Below are 24,666 nucleotides of genomic sequence, written 5' to 3'. Positions count from 1 at the left end.
CAGGCTCTGCAACTAAAGAAAAATGAAAGAAAAGGGTAAGTAACAATGGTTACCTAGTAAGTCCACAAACAATTCCTATTAATAACCTCACCTAACGTGATCGACTAATCATACTACATCATTTCAAAATATGCAAGTTTTACAATTGAAACTACGATTAACTGGTACATATAACCAGGGATGAGCAACTAAACAGTTTAAAAGTCACACATAACATCAATCATCCATACTTATTGTATGTTTTCCATTTTGTGCAAATACAGTTGACAACATTGAAATAATAGACATGCTTTTAAGTTTATAATTAGAAATATAACAATAGATACATAGTATAAGTGGTGGAGTAATGAAATTTGAGCGTTGGGATTCACGACTGGATTGCTCTCAGTCGGGACATGATGTTACAACATAAATCTGGCTTTTAGTTCTTGATTTTGTGGCCGATCGTTGCGCTTACCACACTGGTGATCATTTATCTGGCTCAAACGAGCCGTTTGACATGACCGTAAGCAATAGGTCTTTTTTCGATGTGTCAGAATGTTCGACTACTACTAAATTGTTAGTGATCACTGACCAATTATCTTCGTCTATGCCTATCAGGCGTGCATGTGATTCCCAAATGTACATTACAAGTTCACTGGTAAAGATAAAGAGGAATATCCCGGATTCCAGTTGTAACTCCACTCTCATACGTGTCCCATACCACATATGAGCTTGGTGATCCTTACCGTACATTCCAGAATAGTGCACCCCTTTGGATGATGTAACGCACTATCCCTTCAGGCATTCACAGACCCTTTAACAGCTCACAAAATATCATCTATATATATATATATATATATATATATATATATATATATACACATAGGGTAGCATTCAATGGCTAATTTTTTGACAAACTTTTTGGCAAAACATTTTTCAAACACATGAGTTAGAAGTTTTGGAATGGGCAGATTTTTGGTGAGGATGATCTCTACAGTGAGGAAATCATCATCACCAAAAATTAGACCATTTGAAAACTTCTAACCCATGTTTACAAGTTGAAAAATCGTGGATCGTCCATTTTTTGTAAACTATTTTTGATGGGGTTAGAAGTTTTGGAATGGATTGATTTTTGGTGATGATGATCTCCTCACCGTAGAAATCATCCTCACCAAAAATTAGCCCATTCCAAAACTTCTAACTCATGTTTTGAAAAATGTTTTGCCAAAAAGTTAGTTATTGAACGGGACCCATATATATATATATATATATATAATATATATATATATACACATAGGGTAGCATTCAATGGCTAATTTTTTGACAAACTTTTTGGCAAAACATTTTTCAAACACATGAGTTAGAAGTTTTGGAATGGGCAGATTTTTGGTGAGGATGATCTCTACAGTGAGGAAATCATCATCACCAAAAATTAGACCATTTGAAAACTTCTAACCCATGTTTACAAGTTGAAAAATCGTGGATCGTCCATTTTTTGTAAACTATTTTTGATGGGGTTAGAAGTTTTGGAATGGATTGATTTTTGGTGATGATGATCTCCTCACCGTAGAAATCATCCTCACCAAAAATTAGCCCATTCCAAAACTTCTAACTCATGTTTTGAAAAATGTTTTGCCAAAAAGTTAGTTATTGAACGGGACCCATATATATATATATATATATATATATTATATATATATATATATATATTTATTTATTTATTCTTCATTTGAAATAAAAGAGAAATTAACAGAACAGGATTGAAAATGGATATCCAGTTCCTACCATGCAACTGTGGCCCCCTCGGTTTAACATAATTTTAAATAAACATGCAATCCTTTCATTAATAACATGAATATCCTTTCACCAACCAACATACAACATACAATGTAAGATGTAGACATCACCCCTTAGGTGTGATTCTGACATTTTACCTATTCATCACTTTCCCATTATCTCGACAATCTCACTTTTCGTCTTTTCAAATCAAACCATTCATTTTCAATCCTTTAGAGTCAGTTTTGGTCTTTCCATCGAAAACCATCAAGGTTTATTCAAAACGAGGTCCCGGCGATGCACGGAACCAAAGCTGTTAAAAACAAGGAAAACTGGTGAAAATTTGGTTAAGTATCGGAAACTCAATTTTTCCAAGTTCTCGAAATTGAAAATGGATTTTTAAAAATTAAAGTCTCGATCACGAGATTTGACACCATATAGTTTTTGTAATCTAATTCAAAGTAACGCGAAAGTTATTACATCTTGAATTTTTCGATCCATTCTTTGGATTTTTGTTCCGTTCTTCAAACTCTTCAACCCACCCACGAATTCAACATTTAAAATTAATAAAACACATCAAAACAACTACTTCTACCATGAATTTTAAAACTAAACAAAAGTTTTCTACGATTTACAACTACAACACATTTTCAACAAAAATCCCTAAATACACATTTTCAGAAATCTAAAGTTACCAATAGGAATTGAAAGTCCCCTACTTGGTTTGTGGAGGTCGAACGTTATGAACTTGCACAATAATCAAGGTTGGTGGTAGAAGAGTCGATGTTGGATTGAGTTTGGTGCAAAGTGAGCGAGGGTTTGTAACTCTTTCGACGACGGCACTCTCCTTTACTTCTACACTATAAGGCAAGTCTCTACTAATAAGGTAAAGCTCCGAGTTTGATGATACCCTAACTTACTTGCTGATTTTTTGTGGAGGGTGAGGAAACGGATGTGAATGGGTTAACAAAGAAGGTGAGGTTGTAACCATCGTTGTAGCCGACAACTTTGTCTTCTTCGTCGGGATTTAATGGTCATTCCTTCTCAATGAATCTTGAGGTGAAGAGAGGAGAACCCTAGGTTTGAGAAAAAGTTGAGTTTGGGTGCTTTGGAGAAAAAAGAGAATGGATTAAAAGAAGATCAACTTTTTTTTATAACAAAGGTGAGGGTATACTTGTAATTTCCTTATTATTTCTAGTTTTGACCGTGACTTGACTATTTGAACTCGAAATGTGACAAACGAGTATACCATTTCGAATAATTTTTCGTTACGGTCCTAATGGTGTGGTCGAATCTTCCTGATTCTCCTTCTAAGGAAAATTTTCTATTTTGAATCCCGTTCAACACGAAATTTGAGGATTTGTTAATTTTTTCACCCGAACTTAAATTCAAACTTGCTTAGAGGCTAAACTATATATTTCGATCATTTTGAAACTAATGGTGAAGTCAATTTTCAACAAATATGAACATAGCATAATCCGGGTACTTGACTCTAAGTTTTCTTTTTAGAATATTCCTTGAATTAATACTATCTGATCTCTTCGAGATACGAGTTAAAAACACGGTGTGTTACAAATATTCTAAAACTAATTCACTGGGTTTATAATCGACTTCCTATAAAAAATTACAACTTTAAAAATATTTTCACTACATAGTTTTTAACACATGCATTTTCAATTACATATTTTTCTCTAAACCTCCCACAACTCTTTAGAAGTTTCATACACATAGTAGATGTCATACCGGATGTTTACTAGGCTAAATGAAATATAATTGTTATAAATCTCATATGTTTTAACCTAATTTTACAGATTAGGACATGTTTTTGCAAGTTTTTCTCCTTTAAGAATGAACAATACATCTAAGACTTCAAGGAAGAAAAACATCCTTTTGAGCCATCTTCGGTAAAACTTCCCACTAAAGGATTAACAGATCATGTTGACATGTTCTATTTTAAAATCCATATTTTAAGGTGTAAAATAAAAAAAACAAAATGTAGGTAAATTGGTTTTAAGATTGTGGCACTTAATTTGGCCAATTTTTGAATAGTCTAAAGCACATAAAAAAAATGAATTCAAAATTAAAATCTAATGGTTTGAAATTAAAAAAAGATTAATGGCTAAAATTAGATTTGAAGGTCAATGAAACTTTGAATTAAAAGATCCTCAAGTAAGATCCAAACCCAAACCTAAGCCCAAGTCCAAGCCCGACCCAAGTCGATGCATATGTGTGTGTTACTGTGCACACGACATGTCTATGTGCACGTATTAAGGTTTTTTGATGAATTGGTCTTAAACATAATGGGTTGTAGTCCCGTGGTGCCTTAGACCCCCATGTGTATATGAGACCTCTCTCTTTCTCATTCACATTTAAACAAGTGAGAGAGTAAGATTCTTTATTAGGTGAACACCATTCTTGTAGTCATTTGATGTAGAACTAAAGTTTTGAATAGCCATCTTTACAACTCTTATAATTAAGAAAGCGAAGAATCTTTGATTTTCAATTTACATACAAAAGGAAAAAGCTCTTTAATTTTAGGTTTTACCAAATAAGGAAATCTTTACACAACTAACTCTGAAGAGGTCTAGAGCTCAAATTTTGCCCCCAACAAAGCTTAATAAATCTATGAATCCTACAATAGTTCCAACTACTAGTTTTCATTAAAAATAAATAGTTGAGAGGGGAGCAAGTTGGTATGAAAATCGACATCCAAATCATTGAATTTCTTAGTCAAAAGGGTATTTTGGTCAAGTTAAATATTTAACATTGGAAATCAACATTTCAATTGTCGATTTTTGAAAACAAGCAATTGGATCGTCAATTTATTACTTTTTATTTATTTATTAAATATATTATTTTAATAATTTTTTTCAAATAATATAAAATAATTTTGTACTTATTTTTTCATGATGTTCTCGAAATGGAAAACGATTTGTTGATACGTCATTTTCCTTCAAATGAAATATGCCCATCTCGAGACGAGTGAAAAGCTAAAGAATAAAAAATGGATAATGGGTCAAAGTGACTTCACTTGTATCTCGATAAAAATATCTATGATGTACATTTCAAAGTTACTCAAAAAAGAGTTGTGCTAGAGTAACCTCAAGTTGGAATCTCACGTCACAGTTCTTGACTTGAAAGTGGATAGGAATCCTAAATACTTTCATCGAGATACGAATGAAAAAGTATATATAATTTCCGTACAGTCTCACGTGACAGGAGTGCGATACGAGATTTCAGAACATGGTGACGTCAGTATTATTATTAATTAATTTAAAGTGCTAGACACCTTAACTTATTAGACTTACGTGGCAACATGCGTGTACGCAAAGCAAAGTCAGTATCATTATTATTAATTTCTTTTTCTAAGCAAGTGGGACTGTGAATTTACCTTTCAGTCGCCTTTTTTTTTTTTAAGGTTGTCGAAGCCATTTTCTTTAATAAACCCTAATAGCTCTTCTTCTCTTATATATATATATATATATATATATATATATATGTTCATATTGGGTCACGTTCCTAAGACTCATATTGCGACACACCGTTTTGTCTTATATGGGCAAAAATGTTTGGAATAAACTGATTTTTTTGTGAGGATGATCTCTGTGATGAGGGGATCATCCTGGCAAAAAATCATCCCATTCCAAAACTTCTAACCCCATCAAAATTTATTTACAAAAATTGGACGGTCTATAATTTTTCAACAAAAATTGGACGGTCTAGAAGTTTCATAATGAGCTGATTTTTGGCAAGGATGATCTCCTCACCATAGAGATCATCCTCACAAAAAATCAGTCCATTCCAAATATTTTTGCCCATATAAGACAAAACGGTGTGTCGCAATGTGAGTCGCAATATGAGTCTTCGGAACGCTGTTCATATTATATACATACATATGGGAATGTATATATAGAGTGAGAAAACCATCATAGTAGGAAAGAACGGCAGAACCGCCTCTCTCTTTTTTGTAGTCTTCTTGAAAGCCAAAAGGTTGATCTTCACCAGATTTCGTGTAATACAAACTCAGAATCTAAAAAATGGGTTTTCTCTATTCAAGCAACTGTTGATCTTCGAAGTAAATGTTTTTTACTTACCAGATTTCATGTATGTAAATAGAGAAAACTTAATAACATCTATGAATCTAATGTTGGAATATTCAGAAATCGAACAAGAAACCTTATCAGACATCAGAAATTGGAGATCGCAGGTAATTTCTCTCTCCCTGTTCACTATTATTATTCTTATTTTCTTGATTCATGATCATGAAGAAATAAAATTTGCGGAGAAAGAACTAGAAATGGATTTGGGGTTTCTGATTTTGCTCTCTTTTGTTTCAATCCTTGATTTTAGAGTTTCTTTTATTGGTGTGAATTTTTTTTTTCTTGTCGATTTCTTTGCGATAGTAAAACTCAAGTAGTCAACTAGAACCCAGATGCAACAATAATTTTTCTCTCAAATTCCCAATTGGATTGTTGTCTTCCCATGAAGACGTCATTATTGTGCAGGGTTGATGTATTTTATTTTCAATTATAGTGTTGAAGAAAAGGATATTTAGGTCATTTCCGATTAGTCTATGTGGGGGGGGGGGGGCGGTGTTGCACAATTGGATGGAGTTGAGGGGGTGGGGGCAAATGGGACGTCTAATTAATTGAAAATACAAGGGTGTCTCAAAGTTTTGCTGGGGCAATTGCCCCCATTGTCTTCTTACTAGCTCTGCCGCACTGCCCCTGGTTCTTGATAAGGACTTTCAGTTTTTCTCTAATTTTCTAAGAGCTTACAAATTCATAGTTGAATTAGTTTTCATAATTTTCACCATAGTTTTGATGGAGATTTCTTTAAGAGTTGTCAATGTTTTAAAACTCGGTATTTCATCTTGTGTCATCCCCCATTGATATCGAGTTGACTAGTTTGAGTAAAGCACATCTCAAATGAGATAGTTGTAGTTTGATTTACAATTATTTATATATATTTATGCAAATAGTTATAAATTTATTTGTCCAATAAGGTGGATTAGAAGGTTATTAGTCACAAGATCAGTTTTTTATTTGGATAATAAATATTAAAATTATCAATTTCATAAAAAAAACCTGGTTGACCATGATGATTTTTATTGAGTCTGCCAATATTTTCAAAATATCACCAAGTCATCTCAGTTGTCAAATGAGACCTTGTGCAAGACAATTCACTATTAATATCTCATTCATTCTAGAATGATGTCGAGATGACTTGAACGAGATTTGAAACCATGGATTGTAGTAGGTTTTTCGTTGTTGATGACATGGGTAATGGATGTATAGAGGATGAAGAGTTAAAATAGGAAACTAAGTAGAAAAACTCAAAAAATTTTAAGGAAGACAATTGTTATTTCTAACTTTTTAATCTCTATTTCTCACCCGGCTATTTCTTTTTATGAGGTTTTGAAACAAAAAACTGCCTACAAATCTTTACTGTTATAATGAGAGAATGTGGAGTAGAAGAGGTTTGACATTAAATTTTGAATCCTACGAATGCCTCCACCTTTTCATTTAAACTTGTATAATCACGGTCATTTTGTTCAAAAACCAAGAAATTGCAGCCCATGACCCTAGAATTACATTTGTTAAATTTTAAAATTACAAAACTATCATTTTTGCTATGTAAGATTCAAAAACCCTTTAATCAGTATTTTAAATTATACTTAAACCCTTTTAATACTTGGGTGTTTGCACATGCCACTATCTAGTAGAGTTTAAATATAGTATTTGCATTCTATGCAAAGAAGAAAACCATTGGAAAAATACATGATAGACAAACTTGAAAAAAGAAAAAATTATGAAAGGTGGACATGATTTCAATAAAACTTGTACCATATTTGAAGATTAAAAACACTAGAGAGAAACATGTCTTATTTTCAATCAAGTTTATTCTTTGCAGGCAATAGCTGACATGTGATGAAAGAAAAGAGTAGGTACTTTTGACTTTCTTAGTATCATGTATATGAGAAAACAAAGTGAAACACTTGCTAAAGTGTATGTTTACGAGTATTGATGATATCTCAATCATGAAATATATGTTTTTGTTTTTAGTATCATGTCGAGAAGGATAGAACTTCATGTTCTTGGGCTTTTAGGTCTCAAATAGAATTTCATGATAGAGACTCCCAAGGTCGCAAGGGTTTTGTACTCAATATTGTTTTAGCATGCTTAAGACAAATGCTTGGTAAACATAAAGTGTGAAATCAGTCCAAAGTCTAGACCAACCCCATTTGGGTGGGATTGGGACTAGCTAATTCAAGCCCGATAGGGGTTTACGATTGAACTTGTGCACAAGCCTTTTTAGTGGGGGTTGGGTGGAGCTCAGCTTGACTTGCTTGAAACTTGTCCTTTGACAATTTAAGAATGATATTAAGATTCTTTTATTGCAACATCACTTGAATTTTATATTTGCCTTGACAGGAGTTGGAGAGGTTGTTTAGTGAAGAATGTTGTGTTTTTGGAAATCATTGTATCATTCGGGATGGGTGGTTTGGGAAAATTGTTGCTGCCATAGGCATTCAAGGTTAGCATTTCTGTTGGGAATTCTTTTTTGTTAAATCTAATGTGGTTTTTTTAGGTTTTAATGGTACATGGATTGACAACTATTTGTTGGAGTCCTCTCCTTTATCTTCCTATTGATCCATTAGTAAAAAGTTAACATGGTGATTAAATTGTTGATTTATATAATGTGAATCTTCTTAATACTTTTCTTTTATATATCATGGGAGTTGATCACAACTCTGTTTTGAAATATATATGGCCACCTATGGTGTTAGCTTTCAAAGGACCATTTTAGAGAATATTTTATCTGATGTACTTCTTCATGACTGATTTGTAATGAGTCTCCTTCAAGAAATTAAACATTCGAACATGAGAAAATATTTGAACCAAAGATTAAAATTGTTTTGTTTGATAAGATGAACAAGAAATTAAAACAAAAACTAAAGTGCTTGAAATTAGAAGGAATTAAGTAAAGAAAAGAAAAACCATTAGAGAAATGGATCCACCTAGAGTAGCTTAATTACACTTCAATTAATTTCTGTCCTCTTTTTAACTCAACCCAAGAACATGCTAATGTATCTTGGGTTGAAAGATTTAACTTGAAGCTAAGCAATGAGGTTTTTAAAGTTAGGATTCATTCACTCAAAATGTGTGAATCCCTACTACCCTATATCTAATTTAAGCATAAACCATCTTGGTTCTTATCTAAGTATGATTTATCTAAGTCTAGCAGAAAGTGTGCAAGGGTTCATCTAAGGATTTAATCCATTGGAGTTGGATGAACCTTGAAGTGAACCCATTAAACAATAAGCAATAAGAAAGGAAAGAGAAAGTAAAGTAAAACATAATTAAAAGTTTGCTCTAAGCTTCTTCACATCTCCATTGGAGGGAGACTAGTCTAAGATCATTGCAAGAACAAGATAAATTGTAAAAGAGAATAACCTTGCTTCTATATATGTATAATTGATGTACATACTCTCTCTTTTCTCTTGTAATTCTGGAATTGCAGAGAAATAAATGGAAATAAAATCTAATCTAATTGGGGAAGAAGACCTAATGAGGACTAGAGAAGAAGGAACTATTTACTATAGGTTAAGGGTCCTATTTATAGAGAATTCTTGGTTTTTAGAATCATTTCGTATGTGTGGACATCATCAATCAGATTGCCATTGCGTATGATAGCTGTCCATGCAAAATCAACTTTGATTAATCACCATTCAACTGTGGTGTGGTTAGGGTCCACTACAGTTTGGTGAAGCAGGCTTGAAAATGCTTGAAACTTGGTTCAGCTTCTAATAGCTTCTTGATTGTAATGATGCACTTGAAATATTCAATTGTGTTCGTTTGTGATCTTCTGATTTTGGGCCTATATAATTGAACACACGATGGTCAAATTTTTCGAAAATCATAAATATTTATGCAATTATGGTAGTTTAATATGGTAAATCATGTAAGGTAATGACAAAAGGTAATTGCATGTTTATTTGCCAAATATGATACAATTGGGGTAAAAAATATGATAAGTGCCCTGATAAAGTGGTTTAAAATCAAGATTTTAAGGCATTGGTGATGCAGGACAGTGAGGGGAGAAAAGAAAATAGGGGGTTTAGGTAAATCTGGTTGGGGATTGGGTTAAGGATTTGGGCTAGGATAGGGTTACGACGAGATAGATGAAAAGGGTCAAAGGTTAAGGTTTATAGGGTAATGATTAAGAGAAGGGAGAAATAATTAACAGTTGAGGTTTGTAGGTTTCAAGAATCAAGAAAGGGGTTTCAAGATTCAAAAATCCAAGATTTCAAAAAGTCAAGAATCAAGAATTCAAGATTTCTTGAAAAATTAGAGGGTTCTTGATGATTTCTTAATCTCTTACAAATAAACAAAAGAGATAGAGGATAAGAAGATTAATGAAAAGAAAAAAAAGATACCTTGGAATTACCTCAATGATTTTCATGACATCAACCACTTTGAATGCACCAACATTCAAAAGAAAAAAAAACAGAAACTTTTGTATTTTATTTATTCCATTTATTTTCTGTCAATAAATCCTAATACAATCCATAAATAAGGAAAATCAACTAAGAGTTCTAATAAAACTAAAGTACCTAATTTTCCTAACCTTCTTTCATAAATTGACAATCCTGATAAACTTAAATAAAACACATCCTAAAGTTACCAAATTGCTCCTAAGTATTATATTAAGACCATGGGCCAATAAAATATGAAAATAAAGCCCTAAAACACCTCAAAACTAAAATAAAAAACACAACTAATCTAAAACAATCTCAAAGATAAATCTAGACCTAATTAAGTGAAAACCTAAATAATTACAAATTTTTCATCGAAACCCTTTATTATTGACTTGATTTGTGTTCTGCATTAACTGGTCAATTACTTGTGGAGAACAATTACTTCTCTTGATTAAAGTGGTATCTAAAACATGATCTAGAATTGAAAACATTAGGATTTAATGGTTACATATAAAACTTAAAGAATTGAAAACAAATGGATTGAATATATGTATGGAGAACCATGAAGGTATATAGAATAATGCATCATAATTAATAATACTAGCATTACTAAATTTATTGAATTTAATGAACGTCGAGATTCCTATTTCAAGTATTCATATTACAAACAAAAACTTGAATATTTTAATCCATCAACATTGATTTATGACGATGGAAAATGTAAGACTTTGTACAAACAACTATTATTTCTTTAAATTTTAGTTCATGACACTTGTATTATATTTATCATAAACAATCCAAAATTGACAAAGAATGCAATGAACGATTACATTTTATTTACAAGCATCTAATTTTTTTCTTTGTATATGTAGACGAAAGAGTACATTTTATTTCTTGCTACCCAAAATTAGCTATTACAAGAATTAAAATGGGAATCATCTATTGGATGTTTCGGCTTGAAGGCAGTAATATTGTAAGAGTGGAAGTGGGCTAGGGTTTTGGCAACATTACATCTATCCATGTTATATGGATGGAAGGGAAGACATACAATAACCCCTAAAAAGTCTTTACCTCCAACAACCAAAGAAGTGGAGACATGGAGAATCCCCACATAGAGAGCTTAAGAGAATCTTGCACAAGAATGGCCTTTGTATTACATTCTATCATTTAAGGTGAGTGACTTTTAATTGGTTTTCTTTTACTTTACTATTTTTATTTGTTTTATCTTCCTAATTTTGCTTCATTAAACTCAAGTCCACCAATTACCTATGTAAAATGAGAACTTATAAAAATGGGGCATCTAATCATGGGTTTATGCCTTCATCAATTGTGCTGATTTTCAATTGATAGTTATTGTAGAAACAAATAATTACCAAAATAGGTTTGATTTTTTCGTTATTTATTGAAATTAATAATTAGCAATTTTTGAAAAATCACCAAAATCGATTTAGGGAAAATTATTAAAAAAAATCAAAAGAAAAATATATTTTGTAAAAGAAACCGAATTTTTTGAAAATTGTAAATGGGAACCTAATTTAGTCGTTTAAGGGCTGGTAAGAAATGGTTTAAAAAAAAAAAAAAAAGGTTCACCCGTCTAATGGTCGTAACTTTTCTCTCTTCCCTCTCTCTCTCTTACAATATATTTTTTTTTAAAGAAAAGTTTCGGCCATTAAACGGTTAAAACTTTTCTCTCTTCTGTCTTTCTCTCTTACAATATTTAAAAAAAAAACGAAACTTTCACCTGTTTAATGGGTGAAATTTTTCTCTCTTCTGTCTTTCTCTCTCACAATACTTTAAAAAAAAAATAAAACTTTCGCCCATTTAATGGTTGAAATTTTCTATCTTTCCTTTTTCACACTTTTCCCTCGATTTTGTTGTTGTTGTTCTACCGACAGAAGTTTATTTCGAATTTTTTCTTCATCTTCATCATTGTCACTCAGTCATTTCGGTTAAGGTAAAAACATTTATTCGAATTTCCTTCTTTTATATACACTAAGATCCTAAGATCTTGATCATGAGATCTTTAACATAAGATCTTGATCTTAAGATCTTAAGATATTAATCTTAAGATCTTGATCAAGATCGTGATCGTGAGATCTTGATCTTGATCAATGTGATCGTGATAATGATCAAGATTGTGATCATAAGATTGATCGTGATTATAATCATGATCATAATTGTGATGAAGATCGTGATCGTGATCATGATCCGCATCTTAGGACAATCATGATCCGCATCGTAGGAAAATCATGATCGTGATCCACATTGTAAGACAATCATGATTGTGATCATGTATATATGTTGTGGGTCCCATTGTTTAATTGTCATTCTTTTGGATATAAACGAAGATAAGTTATGTTACCAGACCAAAAGTAGCTAATTCTTTTATGATTTACATATGAATTGGGGTGGCATTAGCAAAAGTTGGTGTGACAATAGAATCTTAAAAAAAATATGCTACCCAACCCAACTCAACCTGCATCCTAAAGTTCTATATATTAATATGGAATTATTTTTAAATTATTTTTTTAGCTATCACTTCTGTATATATTTGTAAAATTAAGGAAACAATTTTTTTAATTGATTTTTCTTCTTATTTGAATTTATTTAATGTGATATTTGGTTTAGTATGGTTTGTCTAAATACTATTTCAATGATAGATTTAGAGGTTGTATGCGATTTTGTTTACTAGTCGTTTTGTTTTTTATGTTGTATTTGTTTTTAGACATAAAATATTATTTTTGTTCATTATGAAATTAGGTCCAACCCGTCTAAAATTACCTGATTCGGGTTAACTTGAGCTACATGTGGCCCTGACATGTGGTCCCTACTTTGATCAAGAGTTGTGAGCTATTTTCATTTTCTGAGCATCATACTACAATGGGTTAGTCTTTGGGTCCATTAGAGTGGGTCTAAATATTTTGGTGTTATTTTGACTTGGCCCTCCTTGTTAAGGAATATTTGGCATACCCTTTGACCTAGGTTTCCTTGTGATTTTAATATAATAACCTAAATGCCCTCATCTTCACCTCAAGTAAATTAACACTTGATTATCTTCTTCCAAAAGTCAAGTCTTCTTTAGTCATCTTTACTATTTTAACGAGAAAAGACATAGTAGAAGTGGGTCAACACAAAAATTTGAGTGGTCACAGATGACCCTCTTTTTATATTTAAAATTAATATAATCAAGGTCATTTGGGTAAAAAAAACCCAAGAGAGTTACTACTCATCATACTTAATTTTCAAAATTACAAATGTCTCCTTTTTAAAATATAATATTCAAAAACCCTTTAATAAATACTTTGAATTACAAATAAGCTCTTTTAATATATGTGTGTTTTCACATGCCATCTTTTTAGTTAGATAACAACTTCACGATTAATGATCTTACTCGTATATCAAATAAAATTAAATATAATTGGTAGTCCCCAAATTGAAGTACCATTAACATTTTCTCTCCTAAAATTGAGCTCTCAAAAAATTGCTTTATACTTGGTTATATGTATTTTATCTCTATGTGGCTTTATTATACAATTTATTCTGAAATTTCTTATAACTCGATCGGGACCCACATCACGTTGATTAAGATCAAGATCACGATCGTGATCTGCATCGTAGGACAATCATGATCGTGATCGTGATCACGTTGATTAAGATCACGATTTTGATCATGATCGTGGTGTTGTTATAATTGATCAGCAAAGTTAATAAGTAAAATAAATATTTAAATATTATACTTATATAAAAATAATTTATTGTAATAGATGGCAATTAATGATGGACGTATTCCTAAAGATTCGATTATAGATGTTTTAACCGATCAGTAGGGTCATATATCGAATGATATATGGATGAGACATGTTTATAATTTTTATTTAAAAATTAATAATACAGATTGGTTACAATTATATAATTACTTAATAATTAATTTTGATAACTATGCAAATCGATTACGACTACCATTTACAATTATGATATCATGCGTAGTTTTTTAGATATTAGGACATTAGTGGTCAACGAGAGATTCTTGTTGCTACTGTTGGTTTTAAGCATTACCAAAGCATCCGGTCGTGGTATTATGATTCATGCATTTGCTATGCATTAGTTGAGAAATTTTGACCACAGACTTATATGTTTCACCTTCCACTTGGAGAAATGACTATTACATTAGGGGACACTTTCCATTATTTAAGACTGAAGATTAATAGGTACCCTATTGTGCCACGTACAAGGAGAAATGAGTATCCTAATCTTATATATGAGTGTCTTGGAATGTTACCTCCTATTGATGGAAGTTCTTCTTACAGTTCTAGTAATCTTACATGGTTAAATTATACATTTGGAAAATTGTCAAATAAAGATATGTCTATAAATAAGGTAAAATTTAATTTTTCTTACTATTTTCAAATGCCTCGGGTAATACTGTTGATAGTATTCTACTTAATTTATTTAAGAATCTATCTATTACGTCATCATATGCTTGGAGTGTTGTCGTTCTTATATTTTTGTATTATTTTCTTAGCAAATTTGTAAGAAATGAGGGGTAGCGACCATCGAGACTTATGAGATGTATATCGTTATTACAAGTATGAGCACACGAACGATTACTAGTAGGTAGGCCCATACTTACGAGTGACGATCTTTCATACCCTCGAGCGTGTAGATAGATGACGTATAATAAGACATATATTGGTGATCCGTATCATACTATCTTACCATATTAGAGATCGAGTTAGATTTTCTTATTCCCTCTATGATAAATATAAATATTTTTAATTTATGTCTAATTAAATTATTATTATGATATTTCTTCTTATTTATTTATTTATTCTTTTTTAGGTTGTATGGACCTCATATCTTCATATTGTAGGTGGAGATATGGAGATTATACGTACAACTCGTGATCTGAGCTTGCACCGATCTTGTATAATATTTTTAAACACTGCATTGTATCATCCAGCGGATAAATGTATGGGACAGTTCAGTTTACAGCAGTTTATCCCGGGTCCTGTCCAACGGTGGGCTACAATGGGGAGGAGGAGAACAATAGAAACCACAGTAATGATAGATTGAGAAGAAAGATTTATTAGATTTCACGTACATTGTCAATTATATTAGAACTTGCAAAGTAATTTTAAAGTGAAGTTCAGTTATGTCAATTATGTTAAGACTTACATGATAATTTTAAAAATGTTTAGTTGATCCGAAGAATTTCGAAGATGGTATGGTTGTTCTCGGATGGATAATTGGCATTGTATTTTCTTGAGTCGCGATATATACCTCGTGGTTATACAGATGACTTGTACGCATTATACAAAGATAGATGTTATAATGTGGTAAGTTATAATATTTATTTTAATAATTTAATTTTTTGATAAAAATTTATATTTAATATGGTATATTATTTTTCAGGCTGATGTTTTTAATGGAACCTATGGATGAGTCATAAATCAGTTGGAAGCTGTTGTTTCGACTTTAACATTGTTACCGTCTTTGCCTCTTTAAATACCTAAATCGGGTGAGCTAGTCTATATAGTTTCACAACGTCGATGTCGTCGACCTGAGCTTGAGCCTAAGCCTAAGTCTGAGGATGACAATGATGATGACGATAAAGATGAGGATGAGGAAGAAGATGGTGGTGATGAGGAGTCTGAAGAGCAGCAGGATGATATGACTGAATATTACACGCAGATGAATCTGGGTGATTATATTCCAGTACATGTTAATCAAGATGAGCAAATGATATGTTCAAATCTTAGGATAGGTTATTTTTCATATTTGTTGGGTTCCCCTTATGACATGCACTCATCATTTTTTCCTTTAAAGTCATATCATACACAATACTAACACTCCAGAGGTTCCACATCTTCAGTCATTTCAACCTGCATATAAATATTAGATGCAATACTCACAGACTCTACAAAATCCACAAATTTCACATCTTTAGTCATCTTTAGCCCCCATGTGCTGAAGAATTAGGTATTGCTTTACCTAGACGTAATCTAGGAAGAAACATGTCTAAAAAATATGTTCGAGAGTTATTAAAAAGTGATTGTAGTTGAGGCAAGAACTGTCGTTATTAGTCATTTATTATGTTATATATTATGATTTGCTTGAGAGTTATTATGTTTTTTTACCACGTGATTAAGTTTATATTTGAAATATTTGTCACGTAATTAAGTGTACCACGTGATTAAGATAATGCTGAAGCCCATGATATAAAGTTTGAATTATACAATTGTTAGAGTTATACAATTATCCAATTACGCATTTTAAAAATACCAGTATTTTGCACAATTATCTTCTATGGTCATGGAAATACATGAGATGGAAAGATTAACTAAACTTTGGGTTGCATTCTATATTAGTCATAACATGAAACTCATCACATTTGTTTTAAAAATAAAAAAATCATGAAACCCATCTTCCATCGATGCAATATTCACAGACTTCTTTTGTTATTCTCAAGAAAACATTAATCTGCACTTAATGAGATAATATATTCAACTTAAACTATTAAAGCCTATTAAGAAAAAAAATAGAATGAAAGGCCAGTGTTCTTATCTATTTCATCAGCTAAGTTTTTAACTTAGTGTTGAGTTCACCACATTTTATTTAATTACTGTTGAGTTCGATGGTAATTAAATAAAAAATGGTGAACTCAACACTAAGTGGTAAATGAACTAAGTTAAAAAGTGTTGAATTCAACACTAAGTGATGAGTTCACCAGTTTTTAACTTAGTATCGAGTTCACCAGTTTTTATCATAGTGTTGAGTTCACCACATTTTATTTAATTACTGTCGAGTTCGATGGTAATTAAATAAAAATTGGTGAACTCAATACTAAGTGGTAAGTTAACTAAGTTCGAATCTCAAGTTTATTATTCAATTTCGATACTTAGTTAATCTTTTCGAAATACCCAAAAATGTATATTTGTCACGTGATTAAGTTTATATTCGAAATATTTATCATGTGAGTTGCATTTTTAAATTTGAAATATTTGCCGTGAGGTACATTTTGCCACGTTATTTATTTATTAAATAAAATAACATAATTAAAGTAAAAAATACTCAATATTTGTTTACAAGGTTCGTTGTATAATCTAGCAACTACGTCCTCGGGTTCTTATGAGTTAATCCATTATTTTCATACGTACATATTATATCTCAACTTACAAATTAATATACAAAATTAAATACAAAAATTTTAAAAAAATAAAAAAATTACAATTATATTCAAATTGAATTTCTACATGTGGATCGATTGTGTCCAATATGTTCGTAACAAGTACAATTTAATGGTCGTACATTTTGAACGTTAGTCTTCTTTCTGTTTACATTTGGACAATCAGGTCGGCGTCGAGTCATAGGCGACAAAATTTTGTTCTTATCGTTGAAGAGGATTTTTTAGCTCATATAGATCAGGAATACCTTTAATAGAAGTTGCATAACACTGTTTATATCTTTCAACACTAAATTCGTTAAAATAAAATTGATATTTATCCCATCTTTTTATATCATATACTTTGATTGCATGCTGGCATGGAATAAGTGTTTAAACCTATTTGTCACAAGTACAATATCTATTATTTATTTGAAGTACATGTGTTTTTGATTTATCGCAATCATATACTTCAAATTTCATATTATTAATAGTTAAAAGTTCACAACTACTAGTCTTTTGTATTATTTTTCAAATTTTATATTCTATCATTGGAACTAATGAAGAATCCAAGTAAGACTCTTTAATCTACATCTATTATGTAATTTAATTATTTTACATCTAATGCCTTCTAGTAATCCGGTTATTAGTTTCCTACGTAATTTTAATATTTATGAATTAAAACTTTAATTTTCATTTGATCTTATTATTCTAAAACGAGGTATTGGAGAATGACTTATTGCCCAATGAACTAATGCATGTGTTAGATCTTCCTCTGATATCATCCAATTATATATTTCAATATTTTTTTCTCTTAATTCATTCTAACTTTATTTTGCAGTCAAGTATAAACTTTAGCTACTTTTTCTAAAAGTTTATAAAATAAATCTGATTTATAAATTCTTTTTAAATTTACTTAAAAATGTTGAATGCAAAAAAAAAAAAAAAATGAAATGATGAAGGAAAACATTTATTAATTGCAAATATTATTCTTTTTTTATTATTTGAAATATATAAAATTTTATTAAAATCATAAGGTCTAAGTGATATTTCAAAACAATTTAAAAATCATTATTAAGTATCTTTATTTTCTTCTTCAACTATTGCATATGCAAGTGGAAAAATACCATAATTTGAGTCGTAAGTAACTATAATAAGCAATATTACTTAATATTTATCTTTTAAAAATGTATCATCTAATTCTATAATTGGTAAACATCCATTTTTAAAGTCATCTATACATGTTTTAAAAAATATAAAAATACATTAAAAATGACTATTTAGACTAATTTAAAAAAAAACAAAAATTTATTAGATTTGTTTCTAACATAGTTTGATAATAATATTCAATATTTTTATATGCCTCAACCTCACAACCATGTATTTCAGGATTAGTTTTTTCCCTTATTTTTCAAGTTTTTATATATGTGATAGATATATTATATTCATCTTTAATATCAGTCACTATAGATTGGGGAGAATAAAATTGATTATTTCTTACTCAAGTTAATATTTTATCATTTATCCAATTACTATTGGCTTGAGGATGAGGTCGTGAGTCCATTGTAGGGTTGTGTTAAATTTACATATAGTAAATAAATCACCATTTGCAATTTTTTTTGCATATATGCGTCAATCATAATTTGGAACATTGCATTTAACTATAATTTTTTCTTTATTATTAATAATATATTTTATTATAAAATTATTTATAATAGCTAAATAAATTATTTTTTCTCTTAGTTCAATTACATTATTAAAAATTATACCAATATAAATATTGAATATATTTTCATCGTCGTCGGATGACGAATTCAAATAGTTATCAACAAATTCATCTACATCACTCTTAGAATCATTTTGTGTTACAACATTACATTGAGCTGTATTGTATGCAATATTATGGTCAATATTAGTATTTTGATATTGATTTGATGAGTTAGGCTCACCTCGACCATAATTTGATTGATACGTTACAAAATTTGCATGTTATATCACAAAAATAATTGTACTTTGAGAATTTTGATTATAATTTAATATATATTCCCAAATTCCTTTATCAAAAATATCAATTAAAAAATTTTCATTATCTAAATTAATAATTGATTTTATTGAAAATTGTCATTGAATATTGCAAATTAAAATAATAAGAGCTTTTAATTCCGTATATATAATTTCTAATGAAGTTGATAAAAATCATGTATTCCACCAATATACGTGATATATTCAACAAAATCTCCATTTCGACAAATAATTGTTCTTGAATACTTTTTCGATGTAAATTGTGAGAAAATAAAAATAGTGAGAATTATGAGAAAATCAAAATAGTGAGAATTGTGAAAAAAATAAGAGTGTGAGATATGTATATATATACACGTAGTCTAACGGCTAAATAACGGTAAGAAAAATAACGACTACATAACGGTCGGATAATTGAAATTTAAAAATTGAAAATTCGGCCCTTTAAAGGCCGAAACTTTTCATTATTTTTTTTTAAATATTGGAAGGAATAGAGAGAAAAGTTTCGACCATTAAACAATCAAAAATTTTCATTTTTTTTAATATTGTAAGAGAGAGAAAGACGAAAGAGAGAAAAATTTTGACCATTTAATGGTCGAAACTTTTCTTTTTTTCTTTATAAAAATATTGTAAGAAAGAGAAAGAGGGAAGAGAGAAAAGTTTCGGGCACTAAATGGTCGAATTTTTTTTTTATATAAAAAAAACTATTTTTTATCAGCTCTTAAATGGTGGAATTAGGTTCCCATTTACAATTTTCAAAAAATTGGGTTTGTTTTACGAAATATATTTTTCTTTTGGTTTTTTTTAATAATTCCCCCCCATCGATTTAAAACATTGGATTGTGCAGTAGTTTTCGACATTGTAAGATTGTTCAGCTTTTATGCACTCCATAATTCCCATACTTTTAAACATTTGTATAAAATGTTACTTGTGTGTTATATTTTTCCTCTAAAATTGCATATCCATATACTAAATCTTGGAATTGTCCTACGTTGTAAGTTTTCTCACTCCTAATAGTCCTCTTAATACATCGTTCTCTCTCTTTTTGTGTTCTTTCTAAATATTTGCATCTCTTTGGGTTTGTTATAGGGAAAATATCTAAACTACATTATGCGTGGAGATGAAAAAAACTTGGAAGGTTGTATCAATGCATCCACACTTAAGGAACACGAATACTACCTTAATGATTTATGGAATGAAAATATTAGTTATTCGTATTTCTTAAGATTAATAATTGCATGTGTTGTTCCTTACATGTTTTGAACAAATAAATTATTGATCGAGATAATTAAATGGGTTAATAATTATGTTGGGGGTTGGTGGCCAATATAGTCACTTCAATGTGATTGCAACAACCAACAACTTCGATAGACATTTTTATTTTTATTTTTTGTATTTTACTATTTTCCTTGTAACTAGTTTTTGAAATCTACTTTTTCCCATAAAAAAAAGTTATCACTTGTCGTTTATAATTAAATTTAAAATAGTTATATAGTTACATAATACAGGTAGTAGAAAAAAAGTTTTTTTTTTAAGCAATAGGTAAATTTAAAACAATTGAAGAGACAGTTTTGCAAAAGTTTAATTAGTGGCGATCATGCCCGCAACTAATTATATTATAATTATTAAAAATAAAATTTATAATTAGCTACGCCCTTGATTGTTGCTTTATTCTTTTCAAAAAAATACAAATTTTATTGTTATTGGTGGTTTGATGTAACCGTCAGTAATTCTTTCAACAATGGATATCATACTATAAATCCGTCAACATTGATTTACGACAAAGATGCATAAAACCGAGTAAAGAATTATTATTTCTTTAAATTTTATTACTAAACACATGAAAGTTGATCTAATCTTTTGTCCTTGTATATATAGATGCAAGATTACATATTTTCCAATGCTACCCAAAATTAGCTATTACAAGAGATCAAAATTGGAATTGTGTGTTGGTGCTTTGACTCAAAGGTCCTTAGTATTTAAGAGTGGAAGTGGACTAGGGTTTTGACAACATCACATCTATTCATGTTAGATAGATAGAAGGAAAACATGGAGGAGCCCAAAAAGGAGCTTTTACTCCCAACCACAAGAGAAGAGGAGAAATGATCCCCACACAGTTCCATTTTCTCATTTAAGGTGTGTAAACCTTAAATTGGTTTCCATTCGCATTACTGTAATTTGTTTCGTATTAAGGCCCTTAGTGTCCAAGCAGGGAAATGCGTTAGGATATTGACAATGTCACATCTATCCATTTTAGATGGATAGAACGGGCTACATGGAGGACCACCAAAAAGAAGGCCACACCTATAACCAACAAAGGAAGTGAAACATGGAGGCTCCCCACATATAGAGCTCGAGAAAGACGTGCATACAAATGGTCTTCACATTCCATTTTTTCATTAAAGGTGAGAGATCCGAGATCCTTGATTGATTTCTATTTGTTTTGCTATGATTTTTTGGTTCATCTTCTTGATTTATCTTCATGATACTCGAATTCAATAATTACTCATGTAAACAAGAACTTTCTATTAAAAAATTGTGGCATCTGGAATATGGTTTTGTGCCTTGTCAATTGACTTGATTTATTGTACTAAGAAATAAAGATGAATATTGGGAACTGTGCATGGAATATTTTGGCTCAAAGGCCCTCAATTTTAGTGTGGGAGAGTAATCTTGTAGTTGTTGAATAATTGATGCTATTTATTGCTTGCATGATAGTATTACATTTTTTAATATTGTTCGGTTACACCTAACAGGCAAGTGTTTATGACAGTTTGGGGTGCATCAACACGTTACTATGGTCCGTCGATGGGAATTCCATGAGTAACCCACTCATGATTGGAGTGAGAAATTTGAATGACTTGGCTTGTGACGATCTTCCAATTGATGTCCTAGGTAAGTTTTCACTTACTAGAGTGTTTTATTTGTTTATTATTGAACTAAAAAACATTTCAATAATGTAGTTCCATGGTCGTCTCCTTGGGTTAGAGAATGGTATGGAACTTCACGAGTTCGTCACCCAATTTATAAAGATCAATACATGACAGTGGGTTAGAAAGTAAGGTTAAATATCACCATGGTAGAGCAGGAAAAATTGTAGAGCTCAAGTCAAATAACAATACATTGATTGTATGTTTTTTCCCATTATTTTTGAAAGAATAATGCTGAAGTGATCTCAGGCTGGAACAACCTCATATTGCACTTCTTGATGTGATAGTGTATGGGAACCGTAGATGCTTTTCATCGAGATACAAGTGAAAAGGCATATATGGCTCCTATCCACTTACACGCCAAGAAGTGCGTATGAGATTTCACCTTGAGTTCACTCCAGCACGACTCTCTGAAATATGTATTAATCATGTCGTGTCTTGTGATTGCATGCTTACATCATTTACAATGTATTAATAGTTATCACATATTATCCTTCAACCATGAAAGTTAGCTCCAATATTGATAATGATACCCCAGCTGTGCTGGTGTGTGACCCTAACGAGCCTCTTGTTGAGGTAGTTTGGAGAATCGTGCCCTTAGAACCGTCTAACAAAATCCAAACAATTCGTATTTGTTTGGGAGTACTTTTAGCTAGGGGTGCAACTTGGTTCGGTTTGAGGTCAAATTAGAACCGAACCAACATAGGTCGATTCCACCAAATAAGAACCATAACCGAATTAAAGTCAGTTTGGTTCTACGGATTGCCAATACTTTATAAATTGTAAGTAATATTTTTTTAATGAAAGAACAAACATAAAATTTCATACAATAAATCACAAATCTTTCCATACAAAGTCATTAGTTTATTCATAAAAGATCATTAATCTATGTCCTAACTCCTAAAATAATTCATAACAATTATTATATACTTATATCTTTATTTATTGTATAGGGGTTTGGTTCTATATAAATTTTGATCCTAGAGCCGAACCAAATTGATTGGTTCTCCATTTTTGTAACCTGGAACCGACTGCAACTTGTTCCAAATCACCCCAAAGCTATCGGTTTGGTTTGGTTTGGTTCTCTGTTTGAATGGAACCAAGTTGCACCCTTACTTTTAGCCATAATACACAGGGAGATATCTAGTTATGGGCAAATTCACAATATTTAGATAAAGCTATACCCTCTCTTACTTGAGGCAGCCCTTATACTTGATTCGATGGTATTGAATATTTTCCACTACTACGTAGGGATAGGCATCTTCTCATTGGATGATTTAGCAATATCGATAGTAGTGTGAATTGAGGTTTACTTAGCACTCATAATTATATTGCCCCACAACGATCGGCATGTCAATCACCAATGTGGACAAGTAGCATGTCAATCACCAATGTGGACAAGTAGAATGCCAATATGGACTAGCAGTAGCATGGGTAAAGGTGCCACGTGGCCTTTGATAGGCCCTAAACCATCTATTGCCCAAGTATTGAAACGTCCATGATTAATGGATAGATTGTGCATGAACGGATGAAAGCAACAATGATGTGGTGTTATAGTGGTGAGGTTTTGTTAGAAAATGGAGTAAATATGTCATTTTGTAAAGTTGAACTATTGGCATTCCACTTCATTTTTTTTTTGTTGAACTTAATAGTTGTGTAAAGGAAACGGTGGTGGGGTTAAAAACTAATGTGGGACCAACAATTTATTTATCTATAATGTATTGTAGGTTTCTTGTATTCTAGCAAATCGATCAATCTTTTACCTAACAAAAAAAAAAGATGTATTAATTGGTTTAAGGTATAGAGTAGATGTCTGAAGATTCACACATTTGATTTTTGCTGATGACTCTTTTCTGTTTAGTAAGGCTACTATAGAAGAAATAGTTTTTAATTAGGAAATCGCTTAGTCTCAGCCTCTCAGGGCAAGCAGAAATTTTCAACAAATCTAGCGTCTACTTCAACAATAACAGTTCTCTTTCTTTGTGAAAAGCAATTTCCATGTTGTTGGACATTAAAAACAACGTGAAACCTTGGAAATACCTTGGTGTTGGCATTGAATTTTTGAACACATAAAGAGCTACAACTTTGCTTTTTAAAAAAAGCTTCAAAGAAGATTTTGGGACGGAGAGGCAAATTACTTCATAGTATGAACATCAGTAACATCAGGTTCACCCAAATTACTGGCATTAATAGCATTGAGATGATTCCATAAGCTTTTGGTTCAAATCTCTTTCCATATGTAGCACTTGAAATCGCTCAAATCTTATGAATTGGAGCAAAAATCTTGCTAGGACAATTAATGATGTCTTAATTTA

At 31.0% G+C, this 24,666-nt stretch overlaps 1 protein-coding gene across 1 annotated transcript in view; it reads left to right on the top strand.

Annotated features, from left to right (window-relative positions):
- Positions 1-23,575, top strand: part of LOC147384394 (uncharacterized) — a 28,747-nt gene extending 5,172 nt beyond the window's left edge. The window contains exons 2-8 of the mRNA XM_086424921.1: positions 5,678-5,833; positions 5,919-5,965; positions 8,193-8,295; positions 21,458-21,557; positions 21,679-21,826; positions 22,178-22,316; positions 22,385-23,575. Coding sequence (XP_086281047.1) covers positions 5,678-5,833; positions 5,919-5,965; positions 8,193-8,295; positions 21,458-21,557; positions 21,679-21,826; positions 22,178-22,316; positions 22,385-22,476 — 785 coding nt within the window. The 3' untranslated portion in view covers positions 22,477-23,575. The remainder of the gene's footprint in view (positions 1-5,677; positions 5,834-5,918; positions 5,966-8,192; positions 8,296-21,457; positions 21,558-21,678; positions 21,827-22,177; positions 22,317-22,384) is intronic.
- The last annotated feature ends 1,091 nt before the right edge of the window (positions 23,576-24,666 follow it).

This window comes from Akebia trifoliata, chromosome 15, assembly GCF_017979445.1.
Source record: "Akebia trifoliata isolate Shusen 1 chromosome 15, ASM1797944v1, whole genome shotgun sequence".
Lineage (NCBI taxonomy): Eukaryota > Viridiplantae > Streptophyta > Magnoliopsida > Ranunculales > Lardizabalaceae > Akebia > Akebia trifoliata.
This window is presented reverse-complemented; position numbering and strand designations above follow the sequence as displayed.